At 44.1% G+C, this 22,136-nt stretch overlaps 1 protein-coding gene across 4 annotated transcripts in view; it reads right to left on the bottom strand.

Moving 5' to 3' along the window:
• BEGAIN (brain enriched guanylate kinase associated) overlaps nt 1–22,136 on the bottom strand; it is a 244,766-nt gene that overhangs the window by 116,598 nt on the left and 106,032 nt on the right. For 2 of the 4 annotated variants that reach the window (XM_034769824.1, XM_034769825.1), the window contains one exon: nt 5,707–5,796. The exons of the other annotated variants lie outside the window; for them this stretch is intronic. In XM_034769824.1, coding sequence (XP_034625715.1) covers nt 5,707–5,796 — 90 coding nt within the window. The remainder of the gene's footprint in view (nt 1–5,706; nt 5,797–22,136) is intronic. 4 annotated transcript variants of the gene reach the window in all.

Here is a 22,136-nt window from a genome sequence, read left to right as displayed (position 1 = left end):
CCGAACTCCCGACCCCCCCCGTCTCTTGACTCCCCCCTCCAAAATCTCCCTGCCCCTTCTCCTGCCCCTAGCCCCCTTACCCTGCCACTCAGACCATGGTGTTGGTCTCTGTGCGGAGCCGGACACGTGGCTGCGCTCCCCAGCGCAACACACAACCCGGTCCCTGCCCCTGCACAGTGCTGCCGGAGCGGGGCGCTGGGCAGCAGGGGAGGAGGAGCTGCCGAGGCCCGATGCAAACGGCCCGTCAGGCCGGCCGGCTCAGAATGCAGGGGGTGGGTGGGGGGAGGAGGAGCTCTACAGCTGCTCCGGAGTCCAGCCCGGCAAGCTGCGGGGGAAGGGCTCTGGCTGCCAGAGCCCCATGCGAGCGGTGACTTTCCTGCAGCCCTCCCAGCCGCGCCTTGCTCTGCATGGGGGGGGGGGGGGGGAAAACCCCGGACATTTTTAGTGATTTACAAATTCCCCCCCCCGGACGCTATTTTTAACACAAAAAGGAGGACATGTCCGGGTAAATCCGGACGAATGGTAACCCTAAATTGAAATGGAATTGTTTCCTGCCAAACCCTAGTTACACACAAGTCTAATGGAGCTTGAGTAAAGGCATCTAATTTACATCACTTTTGAATTTGTCTGTGTGTTTGGGGAAAATATAAGGGTGAACAGCTAGAAAAGATGCAAGAGAAGAACAAAATGTAGAGGAAAGAGGTGAGCCTGCTTCCTATCTCTTACTAACTTCAGTGAACGCTGCAGTGCACACACTTTGTGAACATGCATTGAGATTATGAGTGGTTGGTTGTTTTGCCCATTTGCAAATATTTGTGTAACTGGAGAACGACTACACTTTGTTCATGTGTGATACTGGGTTTTGTACAAAGGTATGCTCTTCTTGTTGTTTACTTTTCTCTATTCTCCTCTCTTAAAAGTTCCAGTCATCCAATCAGGGAGAAAAAAAAATCCATGTGACTTAGATGAGCAATCACACACCAAGCATCACAAACTGTTCACTTCAGTTATTTGCTAATATCACAAAGGCTGATATATGTTTGCATAAACTATTTGGTAAAAATGTGTGAAAAACAAAAATACACTTGCAGTCATAAGGATGATTCAGAAAGAGGAAAAAGGGCTGAGTCTGTCAAATCATTTATTTGTAACAAATAGCTCAACTTGCCTAACAAAGACTGTTGGGAAGTTGCCTGTCACTGTAGCAAGTCAGTTTAAGTTGTTGAATGAACATTGACTACTTTTTATATCCTCCAATGTCCGTGAGAGACCCAGTGATCTGCCCTCTATTTTTCTAGGGAATCCAGGCTAGTAAGTCCTGAATAATAATAATAATAATTAATAAGAAAATATCAAGGGAATAAGAAATGGGGATAGCAAAATTAGAGGTAGACCTCTATTTTACCACTACAGTTTGGAAGCAAAGTGGAAGCTCTCTAGGCAGTTCATAAAGCATCCCTAAATCACACCAAATCACCTTAACACAACTTCTGGGATGGGGAGAGGGAGTGTCAATGATTGCTTTGGCTTGCAGTTAAGAATAAGTACTTCCTCCACTCCCTCAGGCTATTACTAAGGAAGACCTGCCACATCAGCTCTCATACATATAACGCTATATTCTAATAATGTTCATGGTTCCTTTTTCTTCTATTTTCTTTTCTTTTTTGTTTATTCTTGAGTCATCTAGAATAGCCTGACAGCTACACTGAAACACTATTATGGCTTTGCTAAGGGGAAGCTCATTTGATCACCCACACACTGCCCCATTTTGTTTTGTGTATGTCTTAAATGTTCATTTTCAGTATCAGAAAGTTGTGTGCCTGTCAGAATACAGCACATAGTAAGGATCAGTGAAGCGCCATGTACAGAGGCACATTGAATCTTTTCTTTTATCACTTCCTTTAAAAGGACAGGGAAGATCTATGGAAAGATGATGTGGCATAAGGAAAGAGAATCAGCTCCTGTCCTACTTCAGATAAAGCAGCCAGATTCAAAGAACTTGGTAGATGAAGGGGTACAATCTCCCACATTTGCAACTTCTTTTCCCTCTGTTTTCTCCTGCTTGTTCCTGCTTTCTTTCTTTATAGCTCTGTGTAAGCTCAGAAGCTTGTCTCTCTCACCAACAGAAGTTGGTCCAATAAGATATTTTACCTGACCCACCTTGTGTCTCTAGTAGCCTGGGACCAACACAGCTACAACAACACTGCATACAACAATGGAAGATATCAAATTTTGTTTCATGCCAGGCATTTACAGAGGGTTTGTAGCTATGTATATATTCTTCTGGCTCTGGGAGAAGACATCTTAGGTTGGTTCTGGAAGGAGGAATTAGAAAGAGCAATGTTGCCCCTCCCCATACTCTGTATGTAGAGTGTATCTATATATTAATAAGTTTCATTAACTGGTTGTCCTTTTTATTATTCACACTTGCACTCTGGTCACCTTTCATGGCAAAAGTCACACAAGCAATTTGTGTTGTACCCAAAATGTGAATATACAGTGGTCAATCTTTAGAAAGTAAACATCTGCCAACTGGGATCAGAGACAATACAGCTGTTGCCTAGAATGGGAAACAGTGGTGGTATTTCAGATACCTTGGGTGGTAACTGTTGGTAACTACTGAAATTCTGCTGGCAGCTGCTATAGGACTGTTCTTTGTCATTCTATGCTCTCTATCACACAATGGCTGGGTTCTATAGTCAGAGCAGCATGCTGTGAGAAAAAGGATGAATAATAGGGATTTTTGTGCAAGGTTTTTGGCAACACAATATATCTCCAGTGCGTAGACACCAGAAACACCAACGCTTGATGGGGTGAGTTAAAGAACATCATTTAGCCTGAACAATCTATGTCCTGTAAATGTAATTCAGATTCCTTGGGAACTAAGGCTGCTCTCAGTTACATGTGTACAATACTTATGGAGTATTGAGAGCTTACCTGGGGGCCAAAATGGCCCCTAATGTTTCCTGAATGAAATCTGTGTAGCTGAGTATTTAAAAATATCCTCAGTTTCCTGATATTTTCAAGTGATTTTCAGCTGGGTGATCAACTTGCTATTATGGCAAATCAGATATGTGCTGTCATCGTTAGTTCATTATTTTGATCCTCACCTCTTTGTTTTAGATGCTGTGCTGCACTATTTTAGGACTTGCAAACTGACAAGTTTCCTATTCTGCAAGAATCTAAATGAGTGTGCCATTGCTCAGCATGTTGTGAAATCAGTTCAAACAACTGTTCTCCCAGTTCCAGTGTCATGACTTATTAGTTGAGCAGTGGGGGGTTTTATTCTACACACTCAGCTCAACTGGCTTTTCAGCATAGGACTAAATTCTGTCTTCTCCTATGTGGATACACTGGGGAGAAGGAGGAATAGGAAACCTCCTCCCCTGCCCCCAAAACTCCTATACAGGGATTAGTCAATAGCTCTCCCTTAGCAGTGGAGAGAGCCAGGTTAACAAGCAGGGGATTGTTGTACAGCATCAGAAGCAGGCCCGGCTCCAGGCACCAGCTTAACAAGCAGGTGCTTGGGGCGGCCAAGGGAGAGGGGCGGCACCTGTGGCAATTCCGGGGCGGCAGGTCCCTCACTCCCTCTAGGAGCGAAGGAGCTGCTGCTGAACTGCCGCCGCCGATCACGGCTTTTTTTTTTTTTTTTGCTTGGGGCGGCAGAAATGCTGGAGCCGGCCCTGATCAGAAGGGCTAACAGCTGGTGAGCACATGCAGCACTGTTCATCAGCAGGTGTGAAAAGCACTGTACAGCAAGCTCCTGCACAGGGATTCTGTCTCCATCAGCCCTGCCCAGGCAGTGGCTGCAAGAACTCATTTACTGATTAAAGTGGCTTAATTTTTTAACAGGTTTTTATTAGAGACTGACTGAAATGGCCTGAATTTGCCTTTTGCCAAGAGATACTTACTACTTAAATGCAGCCTACAGTACTGTACCTAGTACAGGGGCCACTTTTGTGCTCTCTGAAGTGAGAAAGAGACTTTTCTTTATGAAGTGACTGGAGTGGTGTGTGTTTTTTTTTTAAATCATGGGTGAACCAGATTTGATAAAATTCAATCTGCCCACATTTTACTGACAACTTTTATAGCTAGTGTCTTTCATTTTCACACACCTATGCACTTGCTAGTCCCAACCAGAAGCAGAACTCCTAAAATACAACCAGAAAGCCAATTCTGGTGAGATTTCCAGATATGCTTTGAAGAACTAAGAGTTTTGAATAGTTTGCATGTGGTTTGGGAGTATTTACCTTGAAACTCATAATTTATTTTTAGGTTTTATCATCACAATTATTTTTGCATGATTGGTTCATTTTGCAGTTCCTTCAGATGCTCATGCAATAATATTAGCATCATCTTTTAGGCTTACTCTGCTCCATTTAAAAGTTGCCAAATATTTTTGTAGGAACTAGAAATGGCCTGATCCAAAATCCAGGATCCGAATACCCTAAAACTTGGGAGTGTTTGAAATCCAGCTGTGATATTTTTTTCCCTAAGTGCAAGCTCATTTTTATAAGAAACTAAGTGAATTCCCAAACATCAAACCAAATTGAAACTCAAACACTTTTTATAAGGGTGGAAATATGCTGCTTAATTTTTGTTTCATTGGTCACTTCCTGGTTTCAGCCAGGACAGGAAGCAGAGATGCCATGAAGCAAAGTTATTCTCATATCTGGACCATGGTAAAAATAGAAGTCATTTGCAGTGAACTTAAGGATTGGTATCTACTGTAATTTAAACAGCTTCCCCAATATATGACATGTTCGCCGCTCATGGAAGTCTACTTCTCTCCAAATGTCGAATGGCTATTCCCCCTCTTCAGTACACACTATAATATATAGTGTGCCAAGAAGTATCTGAAGAATCCTATATATATTCTTTCTTGCACTAAGATCTCTGTAAGAGTGGGAAACCACAACGCTTCTTTGAGGAAAATCTGCATATTGCAACAAGACACCCGAAGGGCAAACCTACCATTATTTTGTTGTCTTATGAATTTTCCACTTTGAATATTTGTCCCAGTGAAAATTTTATAGGATGAGTGAACAGTTTCACCTCTAGGTACCTGCAACTTTTAATGATGTTGGGTGGATACCAGCAAAAGGAACAAAGGAGAAATCCATGGAGATAGTAGGAGAAAATGAAAGACAAGTAGGTGGAAAAAAATGGAAAAAGTCATTTAGTTTAGTTTACTTTATACTATGTGCTATATAGGAACATCAAGCTAAAATTAATCATGACTGCTCCATGTAAGCCTGTCTCCAGCATATCCTTTCATCATCTATGCACCTATTGCTTTGAGAGAACCTGACTCATGGAGCCCAAGGAAAAAAAGAACAAAAGAGATCTAGAAATATATAAACATTGGCAATTAAGAAATGTAACCTAGTCAAATTATTGTTGCATCAATAATGGATGAAATGTGTATGTATTTTCATAACCACATGAACAGAAAAGCTATTCACTAATAGTAGGAATCTGAAAATACTGCAGCTTTTATACATACTGGTAATAATTACTACAAGCTGCCATGAGACAATAACCTAGAATATTATCAAATAGATTTGCTGCTACTTCCCTGATTCAGAAATATTGTATAGTTGGGGTGTGTGCAACTAAAGATTGATGTGAAGAAAAGAAACAAGTTACTGACATGAGAAAGTTAGAAAGAAAGCATAACTTAACAAAACATCACTTTTTAATTACCTGTCCCAGAGGGTAGGTGAAGATTTTGCGAGCCTGCCCTGGAGAATTCTAGGTTGCCATAGGCAGGTTGGCACCCAGGAATTTCGTACCCTGCAGCATGAATAGAGGATAAACCATGGCTAGGTATGGCTCATAAGACATCTGAGTGGAAACCTAGCTAGACAACCTGTTTATAAGCAGGTTATGACATAATTTAGATATTTAAGTAATGTATTGAAATTCACACTATATTTAAAGCAATACTAAATCTACACACAAGATGTTGTTTCAACCCACATCTTTGTTGGTTATCTTGCATGAGACCTGTTGTAGTTCACAAAAAAGATTTGTAGGACCAAACTCATCCTGGGTCTAAATGGGTGCATCCTCATTGACTTCACTAGAACAGCACCCGCTCAGTAATTACGTCTTTATAATTCCACTGTACCACATCAGTGTAAACAGATTTATATTTCGTATCAATTGGGCCAACAAAGTAACTTTTCTGCACTGTGGCAATAGTACGTTTAATTAAATCTGGGCTGAGATTCAAGTTCTGCATTCCATGTACTGTGCACATCCAACAGCAGCAGAAAAATAGCTGTAAAATGTTTGCTGAAAATGGAAAACACAAAAGCGAATAAACCTGAACAAGCAACATAAACCATGATTAACACTCAGCAGAAGTAGATTCAGAGCCAACAAAAGGACAACAGGTAGGCATCAACAGGAACTCCTGTACAATATTTATCACTGCCCAACATTAACATCAAGCAGTACTGGGAAGACTGGATATTTCCCAGTATTCTATTCAGTCCTTATTTAGGCAAATTCCTACTAAAGTCAATGGGAGGTTTTCCTGAGTAATAACTGAGTAAGAACTATAGGCTTTGGCCCTACAAGCTGAATCCAGATTGTTCTCCTGCATGCCTAAAAATGCAGCCTAATACTTCTTGGCATGGAAACAAAGACCGTGATTTTGTTCACATAATTACTATTCATATTTAACAACCAAAAATGTTTATATAGCTTGTAGTGTATCTGATGGCTAATGACAACGTGTACAGGATATCCTACTTTCCAGTGTTCATAATTAGAGTACTTAGTATTATAAAGAACAACCCATTAGCATGTGTTTTTATAGGCTTCTCTATACGTAGTGGGATGCATATACAGAACAGGGTGTAATTGCTGCACCTGCATAACCCTGCATTGAATGTCTGAACAGAACTGGAACAATGATGTAAAGAACAACCTTGCTGATTGCTGCAATTACGGTAAAGTGAAGCTGGCAACAGCTACATCTCAAAAGCAAGGGATACCTAGATGATGCACTTTGAATACCCTGATGAACAGCACTGTGTAAGTACACTTTATTACTATAGTAGTAGCTTTGTGCCAAATCCTGAGGACCTAATCCTTCCTCAGATAATTCCCAAGGAGGACCACAGTAAAATTTTGCTCAGTCAAGTCCATGAAATCATTCCAGATTAACGTAGATAAATCTGAGAACAGAATTTGGCTCAATGGGACTTTGCCAAAGTAAATAATATAATTAAAGAAAATAATCCCTCTGGATTGTAGTACCCATTAAAGATACTACTATAAGATTTACGCACATTGACTGATACCCTATGATAATAATAATTAATACCCATTGTTTGAGTGTGTGGGTAGCAGAATGATGCCTTTACTTGGGAAAATAATGGCCACAGCCTGCCATTTAACTTAGAATTTAAACGAAAGTTCCCCTTTCGAAATTGAAGAATTGTGCAAAGCATCTGTTAACCCCATACCGAAATACCAGCTATGCATCACCACTCACAAGAATCTGATCAGAGAGTGCTTTAAAAGAACCCTGGAAAATCTATATGATCCATAGATGAGGGAATAATCTTACTGATGTTCTAATGTAACAAATTCACAGGACAGTTTTATATGCATCTCACAATTAACAATTGATTGAAGAAACTGCTGTAGTTTTGCTATCTTGCGATGTTGTTTGGTATGCTTCCAATACTCTAGCATCTTAATGAATAATAATTGAAATGATGCCTAACCATGCTGGAGTGTTAAAAATTAAATACTCTAGTGTAAATAAGAGAAGAGCTTATTAGTTTCTAGATATCGTCATGCTTCACCTGTTGATTAAACATTGAGAAGTTTGTCATTTTAGAAGATCAGATGAGGTTTCTTGTTTGAGATAAGTGTTGGGGTGCTATGGCTTAGCCACCAGTAACTCATTTCAGGCAAACTGTCTGTTTCTCTGAAATCTTCTTGTGATTAGTTAGGGATAGATGATGCTTTAGGCACAGCCCTGAGCAGATGCTGATACATAAACTGCTCTACCCCAGGACTGACTAGCACTGGGGGTATTGTACCTCAGAGACATCCCTCGGTACAATCGAACCCTGCATCCCTGCTTGTTCTGAAAGGGAGAGGGGACTGAGGATCAAGAGGGAAAATGGGGTCAATTACAGCAGCCTTTGAAAGGGTGTAGTTTACATTCCTTCCCTCTCCTCTCTGCACATGCCTGGACATCTACTCTGGCCAGCAAGGGGGTGGAGCCACAGGAATGTCCCCTCTCCACCCCTTTGCTCAAAGAAGGAAGTATTCAAGACATATGGGCTGGTTCTGTACCAGACCCAAGATCAGGGTATGTCTGTCTTGGCTGAGCAGGATTGTATATATGCTGGAGAGGGGCTTATACACCTTGTTTCCCTGCTAGGCTGAGTAGGAGACGGGCACAGTCTACACTTACTTGACAGTAACAGGGTTTATAAAAAGAGCAAAGCTCACAGCCTCTGAGAAGCTTGTTTTCTCTCAGTTTGGAGTCTGACATGGATCCTGTGTGGGCAGACATCCATGAGGATATAAAAATAAGGGACAGCCTGAGATTCAGTGGATTTTTCTCCATCACACTAACTTACAGGTTAGACAAACCTGAAAATTAATAAAGGAGGCAAGGAGAAATGTCTAATTTCTATTGTACATTTGTGCTGAGTGCTTTTTTAGTGAGCTGTCAATCTTATGTTTGATTGTTTCTGTCTTTGCCTTCCTGCTGTGATTATCAAGCCCACTCTGTGCCTCTTAATTAATTAGCATATGTGTAATTAATTACTTGATATACACCAACACTTATGGTACTTCTTTCTGTGCTCCCATTCTTATCAAGTGGTGACTGGAAAAAACAAACCTGTACGAGTACAAATTAAGTTCCTGAATTTGAAAGAGGTCTCAGTGCAGCCTCCATTTTGTATCTGCAGATCAAAAGGTACATAACTGGAGACTTCATCTAAATAACTAGCTTCTTAATGTCTTCCAAAGGCAACAAAGAGAATTCAGTCAAAGATTTTTCCAAAACTAGTGAAACTTGTCAAAACCAATGAGTTTAATAAAAAAAATAACAACCCAACAAACCCAAGCAAAAAACCCCACAAACATTTTCCTAATGAAAGAGCAAGACTTGCAAGCTTCACAAGGGATCACACAAAACCACTGGACTGGATTCTCCAGTTCACAAAGTGAACTTAAACTACCCAGAGATTCGGACTGGAGAATTCCTCGAGTAGGGAATTGGTGACAACCTAAATGCCACTTGCCTGCCTCAACGGGTGGCGGAACTCAATGGGGGTGGCGGTGAAAGGGGGACAGCCTCAGTAGTGAGGGAAGGAGACACTTGCTGTGGGACAGCAGATAGCTTCTCTACACCCCCTTGAAGTCTCTTGCACCCATTGGGCAGGTTGGGGGGAGGAGTGTGGAATGGCTAGCATTATCTAGCTCCCAGGGGCCACGTGGAACTTCTTTTGGCTGGCAGTAACCAGAGAAAGGCTCCTTCTCCAATTAAGAGAACGGGGGCAGGGGGGTCTGGTTTTCAAATCCCATGTGGAGTGAGGTGCCACTGCAGGGCAGAGAACTTGAAGTCCATTAAAGGCTTTGAGTGTATCGTAAGGGCAAAGAGTACTACAGGAAGAGTGGCAGGTCCCTTCTTATGCTGGAATTGTGCATATCTCCCTGAGGTGTGGTACTGAAGAAGGTGAAGGGGGAATACAGGTTTATTCACCACTTGTCTTACTCTTGGGACTTATTGGTAAATTACTATATAGACCCCCACTGTGTTGGATGAGATACTTCTCATCTTATACAGCGGTAGCCACAGTCAAGGTATGTGGCCTTGGGGTGATGTTAGCTAAATGCGACATCAAGTCTGCATTCAGGTTGCTTCCAGTGCATCTCAGAGACTGTAATTTGCTTGGGTTTCAGTTTGAAGGTGACTACTATTTTGATAAAGCCATGCCCATGGGGTGCACAGCGTCATGTGCTGCTGACAAGAGTCATCTACCTGTTGGAGTGGGTGATTGTATACAAGATTGGCCTGGATCATGTAGTGCAATATCTCAATGACTTATTATTTGCAGGAAAACTTGGGACAGACAATGGTGAGTACATGCTTCCGAACTCACCTTGGGGTTCCCCCCTCAACACTGAAAAAACAGAAGGTCCCACTCAAAGTTGTAACATACCTGGGCATTGAACTGGACACAGTTTGTTGTGTTTCTAGGTTACCTGCAGAGAAGCTGGAATTGGTCAGGGCACCGACAGAGGCTCTTAAAGAGGCAAAAGAAATTACACTGATGGAAATTTAGGTGGTCATGAGGCCACCTGAACTTTGTGTTCTGGGTAGTGGCTCCTGATTATATGACACAATTTTAGGGCAACTGCACCTATATTTCCCTTTAGGAGTTCGGCAAGGGTACCCACACTTAGGCTTCCGGCTCCACAGTCATTGCATCTCTTGGGTGGAGACCTGTGTCTCACTCCATTTGGACGGGGATATAGTTTGGCTGATCAGTTCCCTGCTTTCACTGTGTTACTTCTGGCTGAGGCAGGCTGCTGAAACAGACTTGCTTGAAGCAGACCCTTTCCTCCAGGTACTTTGTGAGAAATCCACTTCACACATATTGTTCCAAACAGTCATTTGGGGTTCCTCACACTTACATTAGGCAAGTCCATAAGGCTTGGATATGGTAGGATCACTGTCAGACTGGCACATCACCTCCCCTACAGAAGTGGGTGTAGCTAGGGTGCTGATCGGCATCCTAAGGAAACCACTGACTTATTGCCTGGACAGGTTTATTCCCTGGATAGCCTTTCTGCCATTACCTTTCATTAATTGATATGTCAACTATGCACATGGTAAACATTCTGCTAGCAATCCAGCATACAGCCTTCAAAAATCCATACAAAGTCATTTTAACCTATGGAACTGAGCTTTTACATGCCCCCTTTCTACTTTGTTACCCCAAAACATTTGGGTGTAAACTTGAGACTTGGTTCTCCCACTCCCATCTCCCTCCTGGTTTCTAGGAAGTGTGTTTGTGGTATCCCCGTATAGCCTGGGGGTTAGCTGCCTCAGTGATGAATTGAGCCCCGTTCCACCCTAGGATACTACAAGCAGCCATTCTTTGGCCCAAAGGAAGAAATATGTCATGGCTGCCTCCCTGTGGAACAGCTCTCAACCATGAACAGATCCATGGTCCGTATTATAAATAGACATTCAGCTAACTTGGGAAAGGAGACTGGCAAGGGCCTTAATTTTACACTGCCTGTGTTGTAACATCCTTTTTCATGCAAGTGCAAGTCCCAGGAGTGGATAATGGTGTCTGCCGATGGTTCGTCTCGATTTCAGATTGACAGATTCTGGGAGCTCACCCAGTTGTCAATAGGGATCCACTGGTGATGGCCCCAAGAAGTCTGTAACCCTGGCTTGTGACAGCTGAAGGACTAACTGTGGGCTTGGTAGCCCCTTGTAGTAGGCCCTCCAAGTCTGATTTGCCTGGTGTGCATTTGTCAAATGGAAGTGCTGACATATTGCGAAGGAATGTGTGGGAAAGAATTGGACAGGAGTTGTGATACCAGGTGGCTGGTGTGTGCAAGAGCGGCGCCAGGGTTTTTGCCACCCTAGGCGGCAGCGCTCCTCCTCAGAGCATTCGGCGGTGGGGGTCCTTCCGCTCCACGTCTTCGGGGCGCTTCGATGGTGGGTCCCGGAGCGAGTGAAGGACCTGCCGCCAAAGTGCCCCGAAGACGCAGAGTGGAAGGACCCCCGCCGCCAAATTGCCGCCGAGGACGGCAAAATGCCACCCCCCAAATCCTGCTGCCCTAGGCGACTGCATAGAGTCGCCTAGTGGAAGCGCTGGCCCTGGGTGTGTGTGACCAAGCTAGTTGCTGGCGTCCCCTTTTGGCCGGTTCACAGTGTGGTTAAAAGGATAAAATAAATGGTTCCCAGAAATAAAAGAACTAGGATTTTGCTGAGGGGCCTTGGGCTCATGAGATTGGGTGAGACCTCCTGGCCCTTGCGGGCTTGGGTGAGACCTTGCAGCCCTCATGGGCTGAGGTCACCATCTTTCTGGCCAGGGGGAGGGCGGTAGGACTCAGAACAAGCTGGGTCGGCTGAGGAGAGCCTACCCTGAGTTATATGGTAAGTGCCCTGTCTCCCTTGCATGACTTACAGGTTATATGATAGGAACCCTGTAACCCCCAACCTAGTTACAGTTATCTGGTAGGAGCCCTGTAACCCCCACACTAGTAACGGGTTATATGCTAGGAGCTCTGTAACCCTTGTACTGGAACCACCTAAATGCTTGGTATAGGAGATTACAGGTGACGGGCAGGTAGTGTCCATCCCCTGTATTTAAATTTAATAAAAATTGCAGCCTGCAGTTTAAAATTCATCCATAAGTCTGCATGAAAGTTGCTATGACAGTGTATGGAACAGTTATGCTGGGAGTGTGCTGGGGTGTCGGTTGCAGTTGGGTGAAGCACTCGAATGGGTACCTAGGGAGGTGGTAGAATCTCCTCCTTTCTTAGAGGTTTTTAAGGTCAGGCTTGACAAAGCCCTGGAGGGGATGATTTAGTTGGGGATTGGTCCTGCTTTGAGCAGGGTGTTGAACTAGATGACCTCCTGAGGTCCCTTCCAACCCTGATATTCTATGATACTATACCCAGCCATAAGGACCCCAGCAAAGTTGCTACCCAGCCATCCCTGAAGTAAGGTGGTGCCTTGCAGTTGTTGATCCCAGGTGGGGCTTGGTTTGTGTTGAACTACGCTTTTGCTTTTCCCCCACCCAGAAGCAAAGTGAGCAGACCCACAAAGGAGAGGCCAATACCAGGATATGTTGGCTGTGGCCTGTACTAGGCCAACCCTATGGTGGAAACTGGGTGTGGTGAGGGGCCCCTGTCCAGCTAGGGAGGCGACCCAGTGGGACTCTTTACATGGGGCCTTTGAGTTTTGCAGTTCATATGAACCCAAAACTCAGAGAAAAATCTGACTGCCACAAATCTATCTATATAGCTAAAATGCACTGGTAAGTTTTGCCAAACCTGGTGTGAAATGAAAGTGATATAGCCTTAGTGTCCATGTGGGAAGAGATCCTACCCTAGGAATGCTAGGTCCATGCATTCTGTATTGCACACAGCAAGCAGTTTTCGTGCAGATATGCTTCCCAAAGCATATTAAGGAAATAAGCAAATTAATGTTCTGGTACACAATGGAGAAATATTAATTTCTCTCTCTCTCTCTCTCTCTCTCTCTGTTGCTTTTCAGTGCTTTGCTAGTAAGTCCTGCATAATTGCTCATACACAAGTTAATACAGAGAAATGCTCTCTGCTCCAAATGTCACAGATCTCGGCTTACAAAACTCCCCCGAAGGGATTTAATAACATCCTGTCTCAGATAATCAGTGTCAGTTGTAGTCACTCTAATCCAATTCGCAAGTGCAAGGTTGAGAGATTATACAATTTATTTATTTTCCTGGCATATAAATATGAAAATGAATTTAGCAGCATTCCTAACTTACATGGGAAATTGTGTGCTTTTCTACTCTGCCAGTGATAACACATACATACGTTATCTGTCATGCATAAGAAATTGTAAATTTCTGGGGGGGAAATATGGAAAATGTTATCAGTTCAGTGATCATTTTTTCTCCATAAAGGACTAGCTGCTAAAACAATATAACCAGCATGGACTACTTAAAAGTAATATTTTTCTAGTAATAGTATACAGCCAGTGTTATTTCCTGCATGAAAAATGTCCTCCTCTATAAATAGGCTGATTAAATGCTGATAAAACCTCCTGATTGCTATTTTGAAATACTGTATTATTATACTGTAGCCTGACAATATCATTCATCTTTCTGAGCCTTCTCTTTTTTCATATCTTTATTGATTCTTAGTGTCTTCAGGCTCTTCCACACAGCAGTTTCCTTAGCATCCTGCTCTGTGGGTGATGGAACTGAGACAAATTCTGATGTCAAGTGAGGTCTTACTCCATGCATACTACCGTAATAACCTGTTTTCACTTATTCTACAAGGCAAACTATTGGCCTAGTACATTCAATATGTTACTTTGAATACAGGGCCAGGAACCACATGAGATACTTTGAGACCAATAGTCACTTTGCAAACAAGTCCAAGATATTTGCTCGTTAACTATGGACAATACATTAATTCACTGTCCTGTAAGAACAAATAGCTGCTTTTCTGTTTATTGAGGTGGCAGATGACAGATCCTTTTATGACTGGGACAGACTCAGAAGAGTCTGCTTTGCAACTAGCATATTTAAGTAATAATGTTATGGGAGAGGAAAACAAAATGGAAAAGAAAAAGAAATCCCCAGTTTTTGCAGATGGGTAAAAGCTGAAGCAAAAGCGGAGGCTTCTGATAAGCATAAAAGATGTATGGCTCATACACTCTTCTTCCAAAAACACTATTCCTGGTATGCAAGAAGAGAGAGGAAGATTTTTACAAGCCACAGTGAGGATGATAGTGTATTTCACAGCTGCTCCTTTCTCAGTCTTTCCAAGGCTTAGGTGAATAACTGTTTGAGCAGAGATACCCAAAGTGAGTAATAATTGGCCTGATTTTGCCACCCTTGCTCTTGCTCTCGAAAGGAATAGGGCAGTAAGGTACTACTTACCAGGAGTAAAGAGGTCCAAAATCAGGCCTTATATTAGGGCAGGGTTAAACTGACTACTTTTTTGAAGGGTGCCTTGAAATGAAGGGGCCGTGAATGGACACATATTTTATAGGGAGACATCTGCTACCAGGATTAATCGAAGCTCTGACATTGTTATTTATATACTTTTTATACAGCACTATTTATGTCCCGTAAGGCAAGTTAAAGCATGATTTCTGTCTGCTATTGTAAGTGCATTTATTCAATCTGATAAAGCTTGTTAGATCCGTTTCCAAATCTTAAAACAAACTTGAATCTTAAAATGACTTAAATAGTAGATATGCCAAGTTGTGGAAACCTAGGCCCAGATCCACAAAGGTTTCAATGGAAGTTAGGAGACCAAATACCTTTCTGGATCTGGGCTTAGTTTCGAGTGTTAATGTTTGCTCTGTTTTCTGGAGTTTTCTAAAAGCTATGAAAGTAGAATAGTTTGGTTAAGATCAAAGGTCTTCTAAGGTGTTACAGGTAAAGCTACTGTGATGAATCTGCTGAGCAATAATAAGTCACCAGCAGGCAATGAGGTAAATTTGCTCATGTGCATTCTGCTTGTTTCCTCCTGTGAGGAGGGTTCTGAGTTGTGAGGTACTGTGAGGATGATAGTGTATTTCACAGCTGCTCCTTTCTCAGTCTTTCCAAGGCTTAGGTGAATAACTGTTTATTCCAGGGAAGTTGCGAGAACTGGTACTTAGCATTTTTCTAGTACTCTATATTGTTCATAGCACAGCTTCAACTAACTTCAGTTGCAGTTGTGAGCACTCAGCACTTCTGCAGCTCTGGTCCCAGGCGTCTCACATTGTGCACCCAGAAAATGAAGAACATTGAGTTTTGTGACCTAGTGTGGAAGATTTTGGTTTAAAGGCTCATCTTAAGTGGTTATGCTCAGCATCCTATAGGAACTCTGTGGCAGAGGCAGGGATAGAATCCAATTCTCCAGCATGGCAGTCAACTGCTTTAACTATCCTTTCTCTTCCTGCAGTGCCTTGCCTTATTCATTACATACCTTCCAAGTATCACTGTGTCTATGGCCGATCAGCAAGAATACCTGGGCAGCAAGTTCCCTTCTGCCTGGAGCTCGATTTGAGTGTGTCTCCAAGCCTCAGTCAGACAACTGCTTCATGTGAAGTCAACCGGTCCACATCCAACAAGATTGTTTGTATAAAGATTGTAGGTATGGACAGGTTTGGGTAGCCAAATCCAGAGCCCGCAAGAGGGGATCGGAGAAACTGGTGGTACAGGTTAATGGGGTCGGTGTCCAAGACTTAATAGACATGGGCTGTAGTCAGACAATGATCAGAGAGAGCTGGGGGTGAGAGAGAACCTTTGGGCACTATACTCCTTCAATACATCCATGGGGATGTACATCCATACCCACAAGATAAGTCCAGGTAATGATACAGAACCATACAGCTACCACTCACACAGGGGTGGCCCCGAACTTAGTCTACCCTGTGATAACTGGGCGAGACTGGTAGTTCATCTGGGAACTGATGGGATTAGGATGAGGGGAAAGAGGGAGAAGCAGAAGACACAATGAGAGGAGACCTCCCCCAGAGTTGGTCAGGTTTGCTGGAGACAATGACCCAGGGGAAGGAACATCAGCTTCCTCGGGTAATGGTCCCACGTCACCAGTCAATGACCCTGCTCACATCCTGCAGGGGCTTGAGCTAAGGACCATCATACTCCACCTCCTGACACAGACCTGCTTTTGAGCGAAGCTGACTTCATCGACGAGCAACAGAATGATTTGACATTGAGTCAGGCCTATGAACAGCTCACCCGGGTCAGTGATGAAGTACAAGACCGATGATTATTGAAACAATAGCCTCACTTTAAATTACAAAGGAAAAAATATACCAGCTGGTGAAAGACCCACGGATGGGGCAAGTCTGGATGCAACCCCTTATTCCCCAAAAGTTTTGAAGGGAGGTGTTAAAGCCCACATGATACCCTGTGGAGGACATCTTAGGTGGGAAAATCACTGGAAAGAGTGACCCTAAGATTTTGTTGGTATGATGTCCACCAGGAAGTGTGGGATTAGTGCGCTTCAGGCCCCAAATGTCAGTAGGAAAGCCAGAGGAAGGTCTCTTAGGCCTCTCTAGTACTTCTTCCCTATGGTAGGTCCCCATTCAAAAGAGTAGGAATGGTTAGTCATGCCTGACTAACCTAATTGCCTTCTATGATGAGATAACTGGCTCTGTGGATGAGGGGAAAGCAGTGGATGTGTTATTCCTTGACTTTAGCAAAGCTTTTGATACGGTCTCCCACAGTATTCTTGCCGCCAAGATAAGGAAGTATGGGCTGGATGAATGGACTGTAAGGTGGATAGAAAGCTGGCTAGATCGTCGGGCTCAACGGGTAGTGATCAATGGCTCCATGTCTAGTTGGCAGCCGGTTTCAAGTGGAGTGCCCCAAGGGTCGGTCCTGGGGCCGGTTTTGTTTAATATCTTTATTAATGATCTGGAGGATGGTGTGGACTGCACTCTCAGCAAGTTTGCAGATGACACTAAACTAGGAGGCGTGGTAGATACACTAGAGGGTAGGGATCGGATACAGAGGGGCCTAGACAAATTAGAGGATTGGGCCAAAAAAAACCTGATGAGGTTCAACAAGGACAAGTGCAGAGTCCTGCACTTAGGACGGAAGAATCCCATGCACTGCTACAGACTAGGGACCGAATGGCTAGGTAGCAGTTCTGCAGAAAAGGACCTAGGGGTCACAGTGGACGAGAAGCTGGATATGAGTCAATGGTGTGCTCTTGATGCCAAGAAGGCTAACGGCATTTTGGGCTGTATAAGTAGGGGCATTGCCAGCAGATCGAGGAACGTGATCATTCCCCTTTATTCGACATTGGTGAGGCCTCATCTGGAATACTGTGTCCAGTTTTGGGCCCCACACTACAAGAAGGATGTGGAAAAATTGGAAAGAGTCCAGCGGAGGGCAACAAAAATTATTAGGGGTCTGGAGCACATGACTTATGAGGAGAGGCTGAGGGAACTGGGATTGTTTAGTCTCCAGAAGAGAAGAAGGAGGGGGGATTTGATAGCAGCCTTCAACTACCTGAAGGGGGGTTCCAAAGAGGATGGAGCTCGGCTGTTCTCAGTGGTGGCAGATGACAGAACAAGGAGCAATGGTCTCAAGTTGCAGTGGGGGAGGTCCAGGTTGGATATTAGGAAACACTATTTCACTAGGAGGGTGGTGAAGCACTGGAATGCGTTACCTAGGGAGGTGGTGGAATCTCCTTCCTTGGAGGTTTTTAAGGCCCAGCTTGACAAAGCCCTGGCTGGGATGATTTAGTTGGGAATTGGTCCTGCTTTGAGCAGGGGGTTGGACTAGATGACCTCTTGAGGTCCCTTCCAACCCTGATATTCTATGATTCTATGATTTAATAGGCCCTTTGGAAAAAAAGGATAGCAGGATACCAATATATCTTAGTGATAATGCACTATACTACACGCTAGCCTTAGGTGATACCTCTCCACTCCATGAAGGCGGCAGTCATCACCACCGAGTTGATGAAAGTATTCGCTTGGATAGGGATTCCTAACGAGATAATCACATACCAGGGAATCAATTTTATGTCACAGTTACTGAAGAAGCTATGCAACTTGCTGAAAGCGAACCCCCTAAGAACATCCGTTTATCACCCACAGACTGCCAGGCTGGTGGAGCATTTTTAATAAAACATTGAAAGTCATGCTAAATAAGTTCATGACCTCCCATTCTTGTTACTGGGATTAGCTCTTAACCTCCCTTCTGTTCTCCATACAGGAAAATCCCCATGCTTCTACAGGATTTTCCCCGTTTGAGTTTTCATATGGGAGACAACCCTGGGAAATATTAGATCTGAGTCATGAAATGTGGGAGGGGCAGGAGTCGAAGTCCACCAACTCAATACAGTATTTATTATGATTAAGAGAGAAGCAAAAATCCCTGGGCGAGTTTGCAAAGGAGAACTTGCTGAAGGAGCAACACAGCAAGGAGAAGAATTACAATAAGGGCACCTGTATCTGAGCATTCCAAGTTCTATTTCTGCTACCTATCTCTGAATCCAAGCTGTTGGCCCAATGGCAGGACCTTTTGAAATAGTGAAGTTATGAACTTTGCCAGCCTAGGAAGAGGAAAGCAACCCAAATATATCATGTCAACTTACTGAAGGTATGGAAAGAATGGGAGGGACTCGTCATCATTCTGTTCCCTCCTGAGCCTGAATGTGGCCCCCGTGCCATGATGGTTCCTCAGTTGGGGGACCATATCAATCAGGGAAGGCTTATGACCTGAGCAGGAAGAGCAGATACACAAACTCATCATCACATTCATCTCTGTGTTTTTGGCAACAACCAGGCTGCATGTACCCAATGTTCCACTGTTTAGAGATTGAACACAGCCAGAAAGTGCAAGAAAGCATGCAACCATTAACCAGAAAAATGTGGGCGACAGTGTGATGAGCTACAGAACATGTTGGTCACAGGGGCCATCGAGGAGTCACACAGTGAGTGGCAAAGTCTGATAGTGCTCGTGCCCAAACAGGATGGCTCAACATGGTTCTGCATCGACTTTTGAAAAATGAATACAATATCCAAATTCAACCCCACAGGTTGATGAATTGCTGGAGAGTCTGGAGGCTGCCCAGGCACACATCCACTCTTGACCTAACCTGAGGGGAACTGGCAGATCCCCTTTGCTCCTGAATCCAGGGAAAAGATGACCTTTTCTAGCCCCTGGGCTTACTCAAGTTTAGAATCACGCCCTGCAGTCTGCATGGGTCACGGCTACATTCCAGAGGTTAATGGATAAGGTATTGTGCCAACATAGTATGTGGCTGCTTATTTTGATGATACCATCATCTACAGCGGGACATGGGTCAACCACATAAAACACCTCACAACAATTCTACAAGCATTCTATGAGGCTGGGCTGATGGCTAACCCAGATAAATGTCAATTAGCCAACTGGGAAGTGAACTACCAGGCATACACCGTGGGCGGAGCATGGTTACATCTATTATTAGGGAAGGTAAAAGACCTTGTCAAAATACCTGAACCCCTCTATGAAGAAACAAGTATGACGCTTCTGGGGCTAGTGGGGCACGATAGGTGGTTCATATCCAATTTTGCCACCATAGCCACACCCTGAACAGACCTAGTAAAAGATGTTTCACTCAGGCAGATCTGGTAAATCAAGGCCTGTGCCAAGACCTTCCAGGGATTAAAGGAAAAACAGCTGGTGAAGGAACCTGTTTTATTTCACCCCAACTTTTCAAAACCTTTCACTTTACAATGGACACATTGGATGTCGGCCTTGGAGCCGTACTATTGCAAGAAATAGAGGGAGAGGAACATCCCGTCCTATATCTCAGCAAGAAGCTGTTTTCCCAAGAAGATGCCTATTCGGTGACAGAGAATAAGGCTCCTGTGGTAAAGTGGGCGGTGGAGACCTTACATTGTTCCCTGTGGGGCCAACCATTCCAGCTAGTGACAGATCACATGCCCCTCCAATGGCTACAATCCATTAAGGACCATAACCCCTGAGTCATCTGGTGGAATTGGTCTCTGCAGCCATACCACTTTGAAGTACTGCATCAAGCCAATAAAGGCCATAAAAATATGGACTTCTTTTCATGAGACTGGGGTGGGGGGGACTGTCAACCTAAGTAGACCTGGTGACTCGGAAACTGAGTGGGAGGGTGTGAGATGGGGTCTAGAGGCCCCACACTGAACCAGGGCTGGGAATAGAGCAATACTGGGCTAAGGAGGCCCCACCTTTCAACAGGTGTAGGGCATGCTCCTAGTGGAGGAACAGTTGAAAAGAACACTGGGAGCCCAGGTAAAGGGGGGTGGAAATGAGCTGCATATGGCACTGGGAAGCAATGTTGATGCTGAGAGCTGTGCCAGGAGTGGCAACAGCTTTGTAAAGGCTGCTCTGGCAGCAGAGACTTGATAGCTTTGCAAGCTGAAAACCTGAAATGAGATTGATTCAACAGGACACTAAAAGTATGTTTCCTTCCCTTTCCCCACCAAACACATATGTTTACACTGGGATAAAAGACCTGTGGCACGGCCGCAGCTGGTCTGGGTCAGATGACTTGGGTTTGTGGGGCTAAAAAAATTGCTGTATTGATGTTTGGGCTTGGGCTGGAGCCTGAGCTCTGGGACCCTTCACCCTCGCAGGCTCTCAGAACTTGGGCTCCAGCCCGAGCCCGAACATCTGCACAGTGATTTATCAGCCCCAGATCCTGAGCCCAAGTCAGCTGCCTCAGGCCATACATGGATCTTCTTATCCCTGTGTAGACACACCATAAGAGACCCAGGAGAATTTACTAAGCCAGTGACCACACCCCAAATTGAGGCATTCCAGACTGCTAGGAATTGTCCCAGGGGAAAACATAATGTGGGTTAGTTCAATAACTAAGTTGGATGGGTGGAATGGGTGGGCCTGGGTCATGCTGCCCCGCCTCCACCCGGTAGTGACCGAACCTCTGGGGGAGCAATCAGAGCACACTGGGTTGATTCAGGGGCCCTCTCCGAGATGTCTAACCTGGTAGAAACTGTAAGTCCACGACCTGACCACTAGGCCAGTTGGTCATTGGACCTTCTGACCAAAACATCCAATCTTGATTTTAAAATTTCCACTAGTGGAGAATCCACCATAACTCTTGGATAGTTGTTCCAATAGTTAATTACCTTCACTTTTTACAATTTACACCTTATTTTCAGTCTGAATTGTCTTGCTTCAAATTCTAGTCATCGGATGTGTTATACATTTGTCTGCTAGACTGAAGAGCAAATTATCAACTTTCTGTTCCCTGTGTAGGTATTTATAGACTGTGATAAAGTCACCCCTAACTTTCTCTTTGGTAGATTGAGGGTGTGATCCACGAAGGTACTTAGGTGCCTAAGTCATGCTTTTAGGCACCACTGCGATCCACAAAACTCCTGGTCAGCTGCCTCCTCACCCTGTAGGTGCCTAAATTCATTAAGCACCCTGATTTTTTTCCTCTGGCTATTTGCACTCCAGCCTTTCTCTACGCACCCAGCCACCTATCTCCTGCTTGAGTATGTGCACTGCTGCCTCATGATGGCCATCTGGATGCCTATCTGCCACCTAAAGCCCAGAGCAATTAAAAAACCGGTAAAGACAGGCATTCATCCGCCTCAGTTGTATGCAGGGGCCTGATCCGCAATGTGATCTCTGAGAATGCATATGGGATCAGGCACCTCAGGTGAGCCTACACAAAACAGCCAGTGAGGGGAGCGAGAAAAGAGAAGGAGGACCCCCCTCCATAACCTTTCACCTAGTAGTGAGGGTATTCACCCAGGATGTGGGAGACCCTAGGCTCAAGTCTTCTCCTGAGAGGGAGAAGGGAGTTGAACAGGTATCAGTCACCTTATAGGTAAGTGCCCTAACCAGTAGATGATGGAATAGTCTGTCAGTCTC

Source organism: Trachemys scripta, chromosome 4 (genome assembly GCF_013100865.1).
Source record: "Trachemys scripta elegans isolate TJP31775 chromosome 4, CAS_Tse_1.0, whole genome shotgun sequence".
NCBI lineage: Eukaryota > Metazoa > Chordata > Testudines > Emydidae > Trachemys > Trachemys scripta.
The sequence above is the reverse complement of the archived record's forward strand: the minus strand, read 5'-3'. Positions and strand labels throughout refer to the sequence as shown.